Genomic DNA, 18,743 nt, shown 5'->3' with positions numbered 1-18,743 from the left:
TAGCATTCCATCTGAATCTACAAACGAAGATGATAAAAATGAAAACAAACACAAAAACAGACAACTGCTTCATGTGCCAATGTTCGGGGAACAAGGGGGACCTGGGTTCAAATTCTGGCTCTGTCACAAACTTCCAGTGTGATTTTGGACAAATCCTTTCCCCTAAACTGGGCCTCATCTTCTTCCTTTACAGATTAAGGGGGTTAGACTAGATGATTTCTGGGGTCTCTTCCAGGTCAATTTTCTGTGAAACTCTATATGTCCCTTGCCATGATTCCACTCCATTGGGAAGAGCTTGGCTTCTTCTGAGACCAAAGGGCCAAAGAGATTATAACATACCCCAGGAAGGCAAGGGGATCACAAGGGCAAAGTAGAGAAATGGAGATGCCCCTGAGGGAGGTTAAAGTTAGAAGACCCTCTATCTATAGCTGTCTATTTAGAGGATGAAGCAAGATCCTTGGGCTCGAGTAAACTCCTTCTGGCAAAGTGAGTCAGAGTCATTGGAGAAGAATATTTTCCACTTTCCATACTAATTATAATAATAGCTCACCTTTCCGTAGCCATTTCAAAAATAGCACGTAAAAACTCTTACCTTGGGGCAGTTGGGTGACTCAGTGGATTGAGAGCCAGGCTTAGAGACGGGAGATCTTGGGTTCCAAATGTGGCCTCAGACACTTTCTAGTTGTGTGACCCTGGGCAAGTCACTTAACCCCCACTACCTAATCCTCACTGCTCTTTTGCTTTGGAAACAACGCATAATATTGATTCTAAGAAAGAAGACAATGGTTAAAAAAGAAGAAGCTAGGAAGGCCAGTAACCAGAGTGGAGGAGGGAGAGCATTCCAGGCCTGGGGAACAGCCAGGGAAACTTTCTAGAGTCTAGAGAGAAACAACAAATCCAGTTCTCGGAGGAGCTTACTCTCTCTTGTGGTGAAATCATGAGCGCCCTTCTTTTCTCCTACCTCCCACAGTTCCAAGGGAAGTCCAGGCTCTGCTCCCTATTCCCTTTTGGTTCCTTCCTCAATTAAAGCAAGATGCCCGGCGGGTACAAAGGCGAGTGTGGGGACGATGTGGACCCCATGCCGTTCCTGGCACCTCCCGAGAAGGAGAGGATCGAAGCTATGAACAAGCCTTATGACATCAAGAGATCGTGCTGGGTGAAGGACGAAAAGGAGGGCTTCATTGCTGGCGAGATCCAGTCTGAGCAGGGCGACCAAGTCACCATCAAAACTATCACCAACCAGGTAGGCAGAGAAACATCCTCCAGAGTGAACCTGCATTGCCGAGACATAGAGATAATCAGAGGAAGACAGATTTTGAGCAGAAAGGGAAAAGAGATGCTGCCTTTTTCTAGATGAGGAAACTGGGGCTTAAGGAGTGACCAGGAGGGCAATTTGGTGCCTCTGTGGGTTGAGAGCCAAGTCTAGAGATGGAAAGTCCTGGGAGCAAATCTAGCTGTGTGACCTTGGGCAAGTCACTTAACCCCCATTGCCTAGCCCTTCTGCTTTAGAACCAATACACAGGATTGATTCTAAGATGGAAAGTAAGCAGTTTTTTAATTTTATTTTTTATTGCCAAGCAAAACACACTTCCGTATTGTTGCAAGAGCCAAGTCATATATAACCTAAACCCCAAAAATAAAACCAAAAATGCACTGCTGTGAAAGATGACTCCAACAGTTCCTTCTCTGGAGGAAGATGGCATTCCCTGTCGTAAATCCTTCAGGATTGTCCCAGATCATGGCCTTGCTGAGAGTAGCCAAGTTCTCCCAGATAATCATCATATCATACTACTCTTACTGTGTACAGTGTTCTCCCATTCGGCTCCTTTCACTCTGCATCAGTTCCTGCAGATCTTTGAAGGTAAGAGTTAAAAAAAAAAAAAGAGGAAGGGGCAGCTGCTGTGGCTCAGTGGATGGAGAGTCAGGCCCAGAGATGGGAGGTCTTGGATTCAGGTTTGAATTCAGATACTTCCTAGCTGGGTGATCCTGGACAAGTCACTTGACCCCCATTGCCCAGTCCTGACCACTCTTCTGCCTTGGAACCAACACACAGTATTGATTCGAAGAGGGAAGGTAAGAGTTTTAAGAATAAAAGAGATTACAAAGGTAAAATCAACACTTTATTTTTATTTTTAAAATTTTATTTTTTTAATTAATTAATTTAGAATATTTTTCCATGGTTACATGAATCATGTTCTTTCCCTCCCCTCTTCTCACCCCCCAACCGTAGCCAACGAGCAATTCCACTGGGCTTTACATGTGTCATAAAATCAACACTTTAGCCAGAGAGTGAATATGGGGGGTGAAAGAAAGTCAGGAGTCCTGGATGACCCTGAAGTTGTGAGCCTGAGTAAATGGGAGGAAGGAGGCACCTTCCATAGTAGTAAGAAGTTAAGAAGGGGGAGAGTTTGGGGAGAATGAAGATGAGTTCAGTTTTGGACTCACAAGTCCTACAAGACATCCAGTTGGAGACACCAAATGTGTAGCTCAAGATGGCGGTCAGGAGGGAAATGAGGGCTAGACTATGCATGTGAGGATCATCAACGTGGAGACAATAGTTGAATGCACAGGAGCTGGTGAGATCACCCCATGAAACTAGGTAGGGGGAGAGGAGAAGAGTGCCCAAGAAGACTGACCCATTATTAGGAAGGACAGTGTTTTCAGCTGGCAAGTGAGTTTATCAGCTTTGTTCATTATCCCAGGAAGCTTCTTCATGGGCTGCCCACTTCCTTGGCTAAGCCGGCTAATAAGGGACATCCAGAAGCCACCCAGCTGTGCCCTCCTCCCCACCTTCTGTGCAGAGAAGATAGAGGAAGCCGTAGGGAACAAGGCACGGGGCTTAATGAGGTTACTGAACATGAAAGTCTAGTTCTGTGCTCAGGAGAAATGCATTTTCTGGAAAGGCAGGGGATTATAGAGCCACTTTGTTCACTGGAACCCCTCTGGGGTCCATGTGTGGCTAAAGGCAAAATGGTGAAGTTAAGCACTGCCTTGGATTGGATTTCCAGCATCTGGAATACACAAGTGATGCACATGGATTTAAAGAGATGTATGTGTATAGACTTGACCTAACCAGCCATTAAGCTAAGGCTAGGCAGCTAGGTGGGTCACTGGGAAGACCCAGGTTCAAATGTAGCCTTAGACACGCATGACCCTGAGTAAGTCATTTAACCTCTGTTTGCCTTAATCCATCGGAGAAGAAAATGGCAAACTAGTATCTTAAAAAAAAAATCCTCACCTTCCTTCTTAGAATCAATATTGTATATTGGTTCTAAGGCAAAAGAATGGTAATGGCTAGGCAGTGGGAGTTAAGTGACTTGCCCAGGGTCACACAGTACCCCATTACCTCTGCCAAGAAAACTCTAAATAGAGTCATAGAGAGTCAGACGCAACTGAACAACAATGATAATAAGACCTCTCAAAATTTCTTGAAGTTCAGTCATTTCAGTCATATCCAACTCTTTGTGACCCCATTTAAAGTTTTCTTGGCAAAGATAATGGAGCGGTTTACTATTTCCTTTTCCAGTTGACTTTACAGATGAGGAAACTGAGGCAAACAGGATTAAATGACTTGCCCAGGTTTGCCCTGCTAGCATGTGAGGCTGGATATGAACTCCCAAAGATATATCTTTTTGATTCCAGGATCAGTTCTCTATTCACTACAGCACCTAGTTGCCCTGCCTTTTCAAAGACCCAGTTTCAAATCTTGCTCTACCTTTTATCTCCTGTGTGATGTTGGGTCACTTATATAACCTTGCTGAGCCTCAGTTTCTTTATCTGTAAAATGAGAGGGTTGGATGAGATGATTTCAGAGATCCCTTTCAAATCTAAATTTCCTTTAGTATAATTATTATTCCCATTTTGTGGAAGAGGAAATTGAGGCTTGGACTCACCTAATACGAGGAACAGAGCTAGGTCCTGAACTCGAGCCCCAGTCCTTTTTATTCCGCACAATGCTGTCTCCTACTTTTACTGGAATCTGGATGAACTCCAGAAGTCCAGAAATATCCAGAGGTGATTGTCGGACCTTGAACTCAAGGGTAGCCGTATTTTTGGCTTTCACGCTCAAAAAGACTTTGTTTTTTCTAGCTGGGCTAGGGAGCCTGGGGGTGTCTTTAGAGAGGAAAAATGGAATGGGAGCAGATTGCTGTACTGTGCTGTAGCCACCCTTCCTGGCCCATCCCTGCCCCCTCTAGGCAAGTGGCCAACAGCCCTGTCTTCTTGGCCAACAGCCTCTCTGGAGCCAAGTCTACCAAAGAGCAATCGCTATTTTTGCTTCCTTTAGAGCTGCCAGACTGACGCTGGCTGAAGGAGAAGTGTGGGAAGAGGGTTGGGTGGTCAGTCAGAAGGGGCACCAGGGCTGGCTTTTCTTTTTGTTTTATTAAACCCTCACCTTCCGTCTTTGAATCAATACTGTGTATTGGCTCCAAGGCAGAAGAGTGGTAAGGGCTAGGCAATGGGAGTCAAGTGACTTGCCCAGGGTCACACAGCTAGGAAGTGTTTGAGGTCAGATTTGAACTTAGAAACCTCCCATCTCTAGACCCAGCTCTCAACCCACTGCCCCCTCTTCCCTTTTAAACCATTGCCTTCCCTTTTTAGAATCAGTACTGTGCATGGGTTCCAAGGCAGAAGAGTGGTATGGGTTCGGACATGGGGGTGAAGTGACTTGTCCAGGGTCACCCAGCTGGGAAGTGTCTGAGGTCAGATTGGAAGACGGCATGGTTTTGGATGATCATATTTCTCTGAACAGTGAACATGCTGATGGTTTTTTAATCCTGCAGACGGTCACCATGAAGAAAGATGACGTCCAGCAGATGAATCCACCCAAGTTCTACCAGGCCAGCGACATGGCCGACATGACCTTTCTGAATGAGGCCAGCGTCCTGGACAACCTCCGCCAGCGTTATACCAACATGAGAATTTATGTAAGTGGAAATGTGGAAGAGGTAGCCTGGTCACCCAGTACAAGATGGAGACCTTTCTGATAATGGAAGTCATCCTGTATTCAATGGCCGCCATCTTGGTTCAGTTGGGAGGGAACTGGTAGTCAGCTGGAAAGTCAGCTTGGAAATCATGGCATTGCTCCCTTAATCAGCAGACAGGAAAGACCAAGTGTGAATAGAAGGCTGGCTTCAGCATCAAGAGACCCAGGTTCAAATCCCACCTCAGATAATTACTAGCTATGTGACCAAGGACAAGTAGAACTTCAACTCACTCATTTGTATAAGGAGGCCAATAGTTGCTGTGTTGACCTCACAGGATTTTTCTTTTTGATTTGACATTTTTTATTTAATTAATTAATTTAGAATATTTTCCCACGGTTACATGATTCATGCTCTTTCCCTCCCCTCCTCCCTCCCCTCTCCCATAGCCAACAAGCAATTCCACTGGGTTTTACATCACAGGATTTTTCTGAAGAAAGTGTTTTGCAAGTCTTTTTTTTTTTTAATCCTTTGAAGCAAGAGCTATGCAATTGGGTTTAAGTGACTTGTCCAGGGCCACACAGCTAGGAAGTGTCTGAGGTCATATTTGACCCCAAGACCTGCCATCTCCAGGCCTGGTGCTACCTAACTGACCCATGTTTTGCAAGTCTTTTTTTTAAAACCCTCACCTTCTGTCTTGGGATCACTACTGTGTATTGGCTCCAAGGCAGAAGAGTGGTAAGGGCTAGGCAATGGGGGTCAAGTGACTTGCCCAGGGTCACACAGCTGGAAAGTATCTGAGGCCAGATTTGATCCCAGGGCCTTCCAACTCTAGGTCTTGCTATCAACCCACTGAACCACCAGCTGCCCCATGCAAGCCTTAAAGAACTATAGAAAAGTGAGGTGTCACTATTATTATGATTAATAAGTACCACTTCACCCCAAAGTGAAGCATATTTTTTTCAGTTTTTTTTCCTATGGCCTTATGATAGAGAAAGCTCACTCCTCCCATCTTGCCACCTATATCATTATTTCTAAGTGAGGGTCACAAGGAATCTCTCCCTTTGGCCTCAAGGTCTCTAGGATCCCATTTATGTCCTCATTGAGAGGGAGGGAGCCTGGTGAGTGCTGGATTTGAGACAAGAGAGACCTGGGTTCAGATCTTGAGTTCAGACATCCACTAGCTATGTGATCACAGATAAGCCCTTTGGATGTTCTGAAACTCCATTTTATCATCTGTAAAATGGGTACATTAGGGAGCAGCTGGATAGCTCAGTGGATGGAGAGTCAGGCCTAGAGATGGGAGATTCAAATCTGGCCTCAGACACTTCCCAGCTGTGTGACCCTGGACAAGTCACTTAACCCCCATTACCTAGCTCTTACCACTCTTCTGTCTTGGAGCCAAGATCCAAGATGGAAGATAAGGGCTTAAAAAAATGGGTACATGTGCAACCTCCATTTGGTTATGATAAAGACTGAATGAAATAATACAAGTAAAGTGCTTTATAAATAACAGCTATTAGAATAAATTCAGCTCAATTATGGAAAGCTACTAAAACTGATGTCATTGCATTTCTTGAAGAAAGACACAGAAGAGGATGGATTTAAAGCTGAAAGCAATCTCAGAGGCCATCTCATCTAATGCTCTCATTTGGTAGAGGAGGAGGCGGATGCCCAACAAATCGGTCACTTTCCCAAGATCATACAGATGGGTTTTAGTGCAATTATCATTTTTAAACCCAGGTCCTCTGACTCCAAATCCTGTGCCTTTTCCACTGCAGCTGCCCCTTAGTAGCAGCTAGGTGGCTCGGTGGATGGAACACTGGGCCTGGAGTCAAGAAGACCGGAATTCAAATCCAGCCAAGTACCACCTTTGCCTTTAGGATAGCTAGGTGGCTCATTGGATAGAATACTGGGCCTGGAATCAGAAAGGTTTGCTTTACTGAGTTCAAATCTGACCTTAGACGCTTCCTAGCTGTGTGACCTTGGGCAAGTCATTTAATCCTGTTTGCCTCAGTTTCCTCATCTGTAAAATGAGCCAGAGAAGGAAATGGCAAACCCCTCTAGTATCTCTGCCCCAAAAGGCATCATGAAAAATCAGACACAATTGAACAACACTGCTAATTAATGGCAGCAGAGAATGGGCAATCTGTTGCTTGACCTGGGCTGTTTATCCATCCATCAGAGGAGTGATGTGCATGAATAGGCTTCTGGGTTGTGGTAGGAAGAACACGGACCAGGGAATCAGAGGGTCTGGGTTCCAGTCTTGACTCTGTCACCTTGCTATGGGCAGGTTCCTTTCTCTCTCTGGACCTCAGCTACCTCATCTGTAAGGGAAGGGATTAAACTCCATCATCTTTAAAGTGTCGGCCAGTCCTCACATCTAAGACTTTGTACATCCAGAGGAAGAACTGTTGAAGTTGGATGGACGTGGACCAAAGCACACTCTCTTTCCCATCAGTGTATTTAGGGTTTTGTTTCAGAGTTTGGGTTTTGTAGGAGTGTGCTCTGACATCAATGATCGATACGCAAATGTGTTTTGCAGGATAATAGAAACTTTTTAAAGATTTTATATGGCCCATTCTGTGCCTGAGGCTGCCAGATATAGTGGGAAAGTGTTGGTTTGGGAGTCAAAGGACTTGGGTTCAAATCTGGCCTCAGCCACTTTGTAGCTGCAGGATCCTGGGCAAATCACTTACCCAGATAGCCTAGCCTTTGCAGCTCTTCTGTCTTGGAACCTTACTAAGAGAGAAGATAAGGGTTGAATAAAAACAACAATAAAGCCCTACCTTCTGTCCTAGTAGCAACCCCGAGACAGAAAGGAAAGGGCTGGACAAACAAAGGGTCACACAGCTAGGAAGGGTCTGAGGTCAGATTTGAATCCAGGTCCTCCGTATTCCAGGCCTGGTGCATGCCTCGTAGCTGCCCCCTGGGCCAGATGATTTGGAAGGTTCTATGTTTAAATCTGTCATCCTAACGACTGAAATGGGGTTTACCTTCCGCACCTGGAGAGGGATGAGCAGACTGGCTCTTCCCTAATGGGTAGCCATGACAGCCTGGCACACCTGTCCACAGGCTGAACAGAGAGGCTGGTACCTCTCCTGAAAGAGTAAAAAAAAAAAGTTGCATTTACTTAAATAACAGCAAAGTCATAGATACCAATTTGGCCCCAAGAAGGAAAACTCTTTTTTTTTTCCGTTCTTTCTGGTAGAATGTGCTCTTGTGTGATTAATAGAAGGAGGCGCAGAGAGAAGGTCAACAAAGTGGCCCAGGAGATTGCATTTGCAATTTACGAGAGGCTCCTGGAAGGGCAGGCTGATATTCTCTCCTTCTTTTTGCATATCGTGTATTTCTCTCTCTTTCAGACTTACTCCGGTCTGTTCTGTGTGACAGTCAACCCCTACAGGTGGCTTCCCATCTATGGAGCCCGTGTGGCCAATATGTACAAGGGCAAGAAACGGACAGAGATGCCTCCTCACCTCTTCTCCATCTCTGACAACGCCTACCATGACATGCTCATGGGTGAGTGTTGCCTAAGGAAGAGAACGTCCCATCGGGGCCATGGAGAGCCTGAGGAAGGATGGAATAGTGTGTGTCAGAGCATCCTTGGAGTAAGAAAGGCTTGGGAGTCCAGCCTCTAAACATGGCCATCGCCTTGGACTTCACCTCAGCTCTTCCTGACTCCAGAGTTGGCACTCCATCCATGGAGCTGCCTTACTTCCTCAGGGTTAAAATGGTCTGGAAATGGAACAGATGCCTTCCTGGTGGGTCACAAGTGGACCCACAAGTGGTCATCATTGGACATCTTCAAACAATCGGGGCAGCCATGGAGGAGATGCATACATTGGGCAGGGCACTGGACCAGACGACCTTCTGGGTGCTCAGATTTTCCAGCTCTGAAATTCTGTGCATCTCAGTCTTATAGATAAAAACTATTCTGTGCCTGAGGCCACTCGCCATGGCTGGTGCCATTAACCAGAGGCAGAATGGTGACTCAGATGGATAATTGGGTTTGGTGGTAGTCGAAGCCTGAATAGCTAAACTGGGAAAGTAAAGATGTTTGCTAATTGTGTCTTTTTTTTTCCTTTCCTACAGATCGGGAAAATCAGTCTATGCTAATCACGTAAGTATTCCTTCTGTCTTTTGGTCTATACACATATAATTATGTTGGTCTCTTATACATATAATTAGACATTCATATAATTATAATTAATTGCCAGTGCTTTGTAAGTAACTTTGCAGGCTACAAATAGGTTTAACTGTAGCAAATACCTCAAGTCAAAGTCTCTTTAACTGATGGGATGTAGTGAGTGATTCTTCCTGAGTCACCTATCGTCAGAGGGGCTGACCGTGACTGTGGATAGAAGGATCTGATCTGATCCAACTGGAAAAAGACGTATTAAATGCTGTTACAAATAAGACACAGTAGCTAGAGAGCTGACCTTGGAGCCCGAAAGATCTGGTTTCAGGATCTACTTCTAGATTTTGTGGTGGTGGTTGAGCCATTTTTAATTAGTCAGACTCTTCACAGCCCCGTCTAGGGTTTTCTTACCAAAGATACTAGACTGATCTGCCACTTTCTTCTTCATTTTACAGAAGAAGAAACTGAGGCAAACACGGTTCAGAGACTTGCTGAGTGTCACACAAATATTAAGTGTCTGAGGCCAAATTTGAACTCATATCTTTTGTCTCCAGGTCCAGGGCTCTATCCACCAGATGCCCCCTGGCTCTGGAACACACAAATCAACTATCCATCTATATTTCTTTGCAATTCTCAAAAACTTCAAAGTTTCAGAATAATTATTGAAATCTGTCAGTGGAGAGATTTGCTTCCCACTGATGTAATTTGCAGGTAAAATTAAAATAAGTGAGGTACCATGATGGGTGCTGGGTATATGCAAATACTAAATGAATGGGCAGTCTCATTAAGTTGGGAAGTCCATCCAGTGACACAAAATTCCTCTTAGGGACATCTAGGTGGCTCAGTGGATAGAGTCAGATCTGGAGGGAGGAAGTCTTGAGTTCAGATCTGATCACAGATATACTTCCTAGCTGTGTGACCTGGGCAAGTCAATTAACCCCCATTGCCTGGCCCTTACCACTCTTTGGTCTTGTCATTGGTACTTAGTATTGATTCTAAGACGAAAGATAAGGTGTTTTTTTTTAAATGACTAGTCCCCTGCCCTAATGGAACTTACTTTCTACTAAGGACAGACATACCACTAAGGATGGCCATTCCTGGCTTGAATTCTGGTTGCCATTGTTACTGTGCATGCTGTTTTCTGCCTCTTAGTTCTTCATGAGCCGCTTTTTCCTTTTTCAATCCCTAGTGGAGAATCTGGTGCTGGCAAGACTGAAAATACCAAGAAGGTCATTCAGTACTTTGCCAACATCGGAGGCACGGGCAAACAGTCTTCAGATGGCAAGGTATGACTTTCCAAATGGGTGGAAGGAAGAAGAGGGCAGGATTTATTTGCCCTTGAAGGCTACATTTGTCCCCCCACCTCCCCACCCCATATTCTTTAACCTGCCCTAGACTGTGATTTTATACTCCAAAATCAGTTGTGCTTTGGGGAAGAGGAAGTTAAATTGATGAAATAGTTTTAAAAAGTAAACAAATAGCCAGAGAGAGTCCATCTTGCCAGGCTCCCTCAGGAGCCCAGGGGAGAAGTTCCCCAGTGTTAAGACCTACTTCTTTCTATTGTCAGTGGGAACCAAAAATGCAAAGAAATCTTTCAGAGCTTGGGGGTACCTGGGATTGATATAGAAACAGCCAAAAAGAGGGAGAACATTTGTTTCATGGCAGGGAAGTTATTTTCAGGATTTTTAGAGTGTACTTTGAGCAAAAGGAAATATTTCAAATAGTTATTAAATATGAAGGAGGGTTTCCAGAGATGGGAAGCAGCACTTCCTCCCTACACCTGTGGCCTCTGCAGCAGGCAGATGGGCTCAGTGTCCCGCTAACTCAGCCTGGTAGGAAGAATCACAGTTTCTGACTCCCAGGATGGCAGACACCTGACGGGTCTGCTTTCTGGTTTTGTTTTTCCTGGGTAGGGATCCCTGGAGGATCAAATCATCCAGGCTAACCCTGTGCTGGAAGCCTTTGGGAATGCCAAAACCACCAGGAACAACAATTCCTCTCGATTTGTGAGTACCTTACAGTGGCCTATGAGTTTTGGAATCTCCATCTTGCTTGGCATAGCACTCAAAAAATTGAGGATAAAATGCAAGCCCAATTAGAAGATCTAAAATGTTTCTTACAGGATCAATTGGCAAACATCCACCCTACCAGAAACAGACCTGTTTCAGAACCTTTGAATGAGGAAATTTCCTTCCCTAAAATAGAGATGGAAAACAACTTCCCTATAGCTCAGTTAACAGACTGCTTCTCTCGTGTAGTGCAAATTTTAATTGAATTTAATCCCCAAAACCCTTCCCCTGCAATCCCAGTTTCTCATGTTCCCTCTCTTACAGAAAACCAAATTCCAACGCAAAGGAGATCTTGTCCTCCTAGAGAAACCTGTCCTTGTCAAACTGACCCACAGGTACAAAATTCAACTAGAGGCCTGTTTCCTCTAAGAGAAGTACCTGAAATAGGAAGGAATGGGGATGTGGTAACTTTAAGACACAGGATACCGTTTACTCCCCAAGAAATAAAAGAATTTACACAAAATATCCCCACATATGAACAAGATCCCTTTCTAGTAACAAAAAAGATGGGAGACATATTTTTTCAGTATAATTCGTCTTACAAGGACGTGGAGAACTTGCTACAGGCTTTTTTAACTGAACGTGAAAAAAAAAATGATTTCGATATCACAGGCCCCATAGGTCAGCACTGGCCTTTGGCCATCTCAAGGGCTGACTTCGAATCTTAGTGGAGGAGCCAATGGCCATAAGGGCTAGTATTTAGAGAACCTCTGATGAAAACACAGAGCCTCTCTGTGCCTCAGGTAGCTCAGTGAGCCTGTGAGTTACAGATGAGGTGCTCTCTGCTTTGGTGGAAGGAAGCTCTACACCTGGAGCTCCCCAAACCAGTACAGCCCAGAGCCAGTACAGACAACTCCATAAATGAGCTAGAATAGATAATCAAGAACCATGGTGGAATGTGCTTTCTGAGAGATGTTAAAGAATGAAGTATCCCCCTCTTTAGGTTCAGCTAGGTACAGTGTGGCCTAAAGGCAGGAAGAGAGATGATAGGATCTCTCAGAGTTCCTATAATTCTGTGACGTGTAGACAGGGCTGGATGACCTTCCTAGAGGAGGCCGCCCAAATTCCTAAGCAGGACAAGCCATTTTTGCTTCCTCGAGACTGCAACATGGCATGGCAGTAAATGTACCATAGTGGTGTTCCAAGGATTCCAAGTGACTCCATGGCCTGACTCTGACACTTATTTCCTGGCTGTTTAACCCTTTGTCCTTTCACTTAACTCTTCCAGCCACAGTTTTCTTGTCCTTAAAATGGGGATGATAATATGTCTACTAGCTTTCTCAGGGAGAAACCTCAAGTTCTGTATAAATAAAAGGGCTCTTGGGGGGCTCCTTCTCCCTCATCCCTGAAATGGCAAAAAAAAAAAGTGCAGGTTCCCTAATCGTCCTCTGGAATAGTTCAGAGGGCAATCGGGTATGGATTTAATCCTGGAAACTTGGCCTTTTCCCACCAATTTGCATGAAAAACCTGCAGTTCAGCATTCCAGTTCAACGGAGAACCAGATCTGGCCTGAAGGCACCCACATGTAACTCATGTGGAATTTCAGGGGGAGTGGCTAGTCGTGGGGTGAGACCAAACCTGATTCACTTTTCTAACAACCTGAGTGTGCCCTTCCTTCCCTCACAGACACTTCCATCTTCTTCTTCTTGTTTCTCAGGGCAAGTTTATCCGAATCCACTTTGGCACCACTGGCAAACTGGCTGGGGCTGATATTGAGAGCTGTAAGTGGTAACTAGCTTGCAGCGCTAGGGAGGCTTTTTCTGGGACTGGAGTCTACTGGCATGGCCTTTGGGGAAAGACATTGTTGCCCTGGAGGGCATCCAGAGAAGGACAACCAGAAGGATCAAGGACCTTGAGTCCATCATTCAATGAACCACCCGCCATAAGGGGATGGGAGGAAGGAAATGGGGATGTTTAGCCAGAAACCAAGACTCAGGCAATGCTCGTTGTCTTCAAGGATGAGGAAGGCTGTCTTCTTGTGGAAAGGGGGATTAGACTTCTTCCCTTTGGGGCCAGGGCCCAGGGCCAGAAGCAATGGGGGGAAATTACAACGAGACAAACTCCAGAGCTATTCCAAAATGGAATGGGTTGCTCTACAAAGAATTGGCTTTCTCTCATTAGACAGTTTCAAGCAAAGAATGGATGCCCTCTGGACCAACCAACGTGTTAGAGTGGGTCTTCTTTTTTGGATATGGATTGAAACAGTGGGAAGCTCAGCCTCCATCTAACTCTCTAAGTCTGTGAGTCTGTAAAGGTCAATCAGTCAGGGGCAGCTCGGTGGCTCAGTGGATATAGAACCAGACCTCAGGATGGGAGGTTCTAGATTTAAATCTGGCCTCAGATACTTCCTAGCTGTGGGACCCTAAATAAGGCACTAAGACAGAAGGTAAAGATTTTTTTAAATGCCATTCAGTCAATTGACAAACATTAATAAACATTCTCTGTGTGCCTAGTGGGCAGCTAAGTTGTACAGTAAATAGGGCTTGGAATCAGAAGACTCATATTCTTGAGTTCAGATCTGACTTCAGACACTAACTGTATGTATGATACTGTTTCATCTGTTTCCTTACGGGTAAAATGAGTTGAAGGAAATGGCAAACCACTCCAGTGGCCAAAGAAACCCCAAATGGATTGATAAGACCAAGCACTGCACTAAGTGCTACTGATGCAAAGAGAGGCAAAAATAGCCCCTTTCCTCAAGGAGATTCCATTCTAATGAGGGAGACAACTGTGTACATACAAGTTATATACTAGTAGATGGTAGGGAATCCCAGAGGGATTACTGTACAGTAGTGAGGGCCCAGTTCAAAGCAATAAACTACTAATTTTGTTGTTGATCCAATCAAGCTATTTATCAGCATGACATCATGATTTCCTCTACCTCCATTCAAGGACACATGAATAAGGAGTGAAAGGAATGGATAGCCAGAATAATTCAGGGTTTGACAAAGTAGAACCAGGAAGCAAGGGATTTGAGAGTCCAAAATCATTAGAGTTGAATTAGTTAACCAAGAAAGTTGAGATAAGGGAGGGAAAAGAATATAGTCGATGTAAAGATGATGGTCTGGGGAAGAACTGAGAGGTGGAGGCAATAAAGATCAGAATGAGGCTAAAGAACAAAGAGACAAGAGAAGTAGAATGGCGAAAATTTTTTGCTCAGATAAAGAAATGTTAGAGTTCATGTACATGGAAGTGGGATACTTTTGAGTGGCAACACAATCAAGGGTGTGTTTTATTAAGGTGGAGTGGAGGAGATCATGGGAACTGAATAGATAGAAGACCTGGAAAGTTAAGTTATTTGAGGGAGCATTAATATGGATGCTAAAGTCTTTTAGTAGGAGAGCAGAAATTAGGGGATGGAGGAAGAGTACAAGCCAAACTTTGAACTCATTGAGGAAGGAAGGAGAATGTCTTAGGGGCACATTTTTTTAAAAATTATTCATTAAAAACTCTTACCTTCTGTCTTAGGATCAATACTATATATTGGTTCCAGGACAGAAGAACAGTAAAATCTAAGGCAATGGGGCTTAAGTGACTTGCCCAGGGTCTCACAACTAGGTAGTGTCTGAGGCTAAATTTGAACCCAGTTCCTCCCAATTACAGGCCTGGCAATCAATCCACTGAGCCACCTAGCTGCCCCAATGGGTAAATTGTTAATAGAGAATAATGAACACCAAGATATGGTGCTAGATGGTTTTTTTTAAATGTTTACTTTCTGTTCTAGAACTGATACTAAGTATTGCTTCCAAGGCAGAAAAACTGTAAGGACTAGGCAATGGGAATTAAGTGACTTGCCCAGGGTCACACAGCTAGGAAATGTCTGAGGCCAGATTTGAACTGAAGATCTCCCATCTCTAGATGTGGTGCTCTATCTACTGAGCCACCTAGCTGCCTCCACCGTGCTATATTATAGCACAAAGTTCAAAGGAGAAGAAATTGAGTGATGGTAGGAGAGGGAGAGTCTAGAAGTGACAATGGGGAATATTTTTTACTTCCTCACAGCAACCAGTGAGTAGAGGGAGAGAGGTAATGAGAGAAGGTATGGCTTGTGAAGGGAAGCAGCAGCATCAGGAGGGAGCCAGGTATCATTGAATGACAGAAGATGGAAGGAGTGAGAGAGAAAGAAGCTTAAATTGAAAGGATTGTTAAGTCTGGAGCAGGTGATCCAAAGGGAACAGAGGGAGGGATGGGCAGCTCTGGAGTGGGACTGGGATGTTAGGAAGAAGGGGAAGGTAGTGCTGAAAAGAATGAGAGTAAAGGGACAAGCCAGGGGGACCAAGAAAGGTGGGTGCACACCGGAACCTGGGGTTCAACTCACTGGAATGAAGTGGCCAAAAGGGAGTGAGCATGTGCTATCAAAGAATGAGCACTAGTGGTTAGAGACTCATGATGAGAGTATATAAGGCCCTTCCTCCACATTTAACCTCATGGCTAATGATGACAGCTGGTCATGGGATGCCCTAGTGCCTGCTTCATAACAGAAAGGAGTAGGCGGAGGCTTGGGAGAGCACTGAGGAGTTGTTGGTGCCAGACCTGGGCTACAAAGTCTCCTGGGAACCCGAACCAGAGAGGAGAGGGAGAGAGAGGAGTGTTGTTCCTGGAGAAAGACCTGGGATGGGGCTGATAAGGAAAGGGGGGAGCATCCCACAATTTCCAATTGTGTTATGCATGTATTGTTCCCCCAAGTGCTTTCATTTTCTTTTGCATTAGGAATATGAATAGGACAAGGAATGTATTGATTGGTGTCTGTGCTTTTTTTTAAAGATCTCTTAGAGAAATCTCGAGTCATTTCCCAGCAAGCAGCTGAGAGAGGCTACCATATCTTCTACCAGATCCTCTCTAACAAGAAGCCTGAACTTCTTGGTAAAGAACTGTCTATATTTCTTTTCCTTCCTTCCTTCCTTCCTTCCTTCCTTCCTTCCTTCCTTCCTTCCTTCCTTCCTTCCTTCCTTCCTTCCTTCCTTCCTTCCTTCCTTCCTTCCTTCCTTCCTTCCTTCCTTCCTTCCTTCCTTCCTTCCTTCCTTCCTTCCTTCCTTCCTTCCTTCCTTCCTTCCTTCCTTCCTTCCTTCCTTCCTTCCTTCCTTCCCCCCCCCTCTCTTTATCTCCTCTCCCCTCACCAACCTCCTGTGTATTGATTCCAAGGCAGAAGAGCAATAAGGACTAGGCAATTAATTGGTCTTAAGTGACTTGCCCAGGGTCACACCCTGGACACCAGCTAGGAAATGTCTGAGACCAGATTTTAACCTCTCATCTCTAGGCCTGGCCCTCTAACCAATGAGACATCTAGTTGCCCTTCTCCATTGCTTTCAATATGAATGGATCTCCCACCCTTCCTTCATCATGCCAAGCTGGCCTTGTCTATACCTCCGTAGTCTCTCAAATCATTTAGAATTGATATGGGCCTGGTGAGATTAGGGTCTCATCCAAAGAATTTGACAGGTCAAGCTGACTCCACATGAAGGGAACAAGCTTTATTATAAGACAGTATAGTAACAGAGAGGCTATAGAGAGTTAGCTAGTAAGGTGTAAGGAAGGAAAGTGGGTAAAAAAGGTAGGAAGCGAGGCATGTGAGTAAGTAAGGAAGCCATAGAGGGCTTCTTAAGAATGCTTTTATCTTGATTAGTTACTAAGGAAGAGATCATTTGTTTGGGCAGTTATTGCCCTGTTGTGCCCAAGGAATTGATGTCACTTACCCATGGTTCACTTTGATCTGTGTGGCTTTACCCATGATTCACTCTGTTTGCCCACTCAGGGGGAGCAAACTACCATGTAAATAGAATGCTAATGACATGTTGAACACCTCGGGACAACTTTTTGGTGAGATTTTGCTCTCTGCACCGGTTCTAAGTAAAACAAGGATTGTAGAAATTGGGCATTGTTTGAACCTATTTCTATGTGAATGGGAAACTGAACCCCTTTGGATGTAATGAGTTTTCTCATAATTGTAAATCTAAGCAACTCATATGTCTTATCTGAAAGGTGGCCCCGTGCTAATCAACTAGTTATTGTTTCCATGTTCTTTTGATTGTGTTACAGCTACTTGGCAGGGCTTGTGGGACATTTCAGCCCACATCAGTCACATTCTTGGAATAAGACTATTTGAGCAGAAATAGTGGGCTCAGAATTTGAGAAAGGAATCCAGTGCAGGACAGCAGAAGGGACAAAATGGTGCTGTGAAAAGTTTCAGACCCAGAATCACAGGGACCTGAGTTCCAACCCCACTTCTGCCATTTACTGCCTCGGGTGACCTTGCTCAAGTCACTTACCATCTCTTGCCCTTTCTTTCTTCATCTGCCAGATTACAGGGTTAGCCTAGATAATCTGTGTCTAAGGTCCCTTCCAGCTCTTACTCAATGAACCCACTGGTCCTGCTCACACATACCACACCACTGACCCCTTCAACCACTGAGGTCTTAGAGTTTTTTGGCGATTTGGAGGTGAAAATGTGATATGCTCTTTAGTCAAATACTAGAGGAAACGTCTCCTGAATTTTCACCAGAGATCCCTGAAAAGTCTAAGGGTTCTTTAGAAAGCCAGCACAAACAATCTGCAGGAATCCAGCAGAAAAAACACCACTCATAAGCAGAGGATAAACGGTGGGAGTAGAAACACCGAGGAAAAGCAACTGCCTGACTACAGCGGTTGAGGGGACATGACAGAGGAGAGACTCTAAAGGAAACCCTAATGCAAATATTAACAACATGGCAATGGGTTCGAATCAAGAACACATGTAATACCCAGTGGAATCATGCGTCGGCTACGGGGGGTGGGGGGGAGGAAAAGAAAATGATTTTTGTCTTTAATGAATAATACTTGGAAACGATCAAATAAAATATTATAAAATTAAAAAAAAAGAAATATACTAAGTGCTGGAAGCATTAAAAAAAAAAGAAAAGAAAGCCAGCACAATGCGGTCCAATGGTATTCAGCCCTCCAGCCTCTGCTTGGCTTCCATTGGTTTGCTTCCACTGGTTATCAGTCATCATGGAGTTCTCTTGATTTTTCTTTTTCTACAGAGAGTTTGCTCCTGGTGTCTAATCCCAAGGAATATCACTGGATCAGCCAGGGGGTCACTGTCGTCGATAACATGGATGACGGGGAAGAGTTACAGATCACAGACGTGAGTGGGAAAGGGCGGCAATTGGCACCAAGGAAGATAGGCACAGCATGGGGCTGGGCAAAGATTTGGAGTGAGAAGACAAGGAGGTGCAAATCTTAGTTCTGCCACTTCCTGTGTAGCTTTTGGGGAAATCATTTAACTTCTTGGCACCTTAAATGTCAAATGAGGAGGTTGGACTAGAAGACCTCTAAGATCCTTTAAAAAAAAACAACAAACTCTCACCTTCTTCCTTAGAATCAATACTTTATATTGGTTCCAAGGCAGAAGAGCAGTAAGGGCTAGCCAATGGGGGTTAAGTGACTTGCCCAGGGTCATACAGCTGGGAAGTGTCTGAGGACACATTTGAACCCAGGACCTCCCATCTCTGGGTTGACTCTCTAACTACTGAGCCACCTAGCTGACCCTGTAACAAATATTTTAAAAGAAACATTTAAAAGAGCAGACTGGCAAAATTCACCAAGATGTTAACTGGGTCTGATCGTAAATAGGAA

At 44.6% G+C, this 18,743-nt stretch overlaps 1 protein-coding gene across 1 annotated transcript in view; it reads left to right on the top strand.

Moving 5' to 3' along the window:
* Positions 1-998: 998 nt before the first annotated feature.
* LOC100015891 (myosin-16) overlaps positions 999-18,743 on the top strand; it is an 86,670-nt gene continuing 68,925 nt past the window's right edge. Inside the window, exons 1-9 of the mRNA XM_001369832.4 lie at positions 999-1,243; positions 4,782-4,925; positions 8,288-8,444; positions 9,018-9,045; positions 10,253-10,349; positions 10,977-11,069; positions 12,790-12,853; positions 15,897-15,995; positions 18,149-18,252. Of these exons, the coding sequence (XP_001369869.2) occupies positions 1,034-1,243; positions 4,782-4,925; positions 8,288-8,444; positions 9,018-9,045; positions 10,253-10,349; positions 10,977-11,069; positions 12,790-12,853; positions 15,897-15,995; positions 18,149-18,252 (996 nt within the window). The 5' untranslated portion in view covers positions 999-1,033. The remainder of the gene's footprint in view (positions 1,244-4,781; positions 4,926-8,287; positions 8,445-9,017; positions 9,046-10,252; positions 10,350-10,976; positions 11,070-12,789; positions 12,854-15,896; positions 15,996-18,148; positions 18,253-18,743) is intronic.

Source organism: Monodelphis domestica, chromosome 7 (genome assembly GCF_027887165.1).
Source record: "Monodelphis domestica isolate mMonDom1 chromosome 7, mMonDom1.pri, whole genome shotgun sequence".
NCBI classification, from domain to species: Eukaryota; Metazoa; Chordata; class Mammalia; order Didelphimorphia; family Didelphidae; genus Monodelphis; species Monodelphis domestica.
Note: the sequence above shows the minus strand (reverse complement) of the source record. Positions and strands in the feature narration are given on the sequence as shown.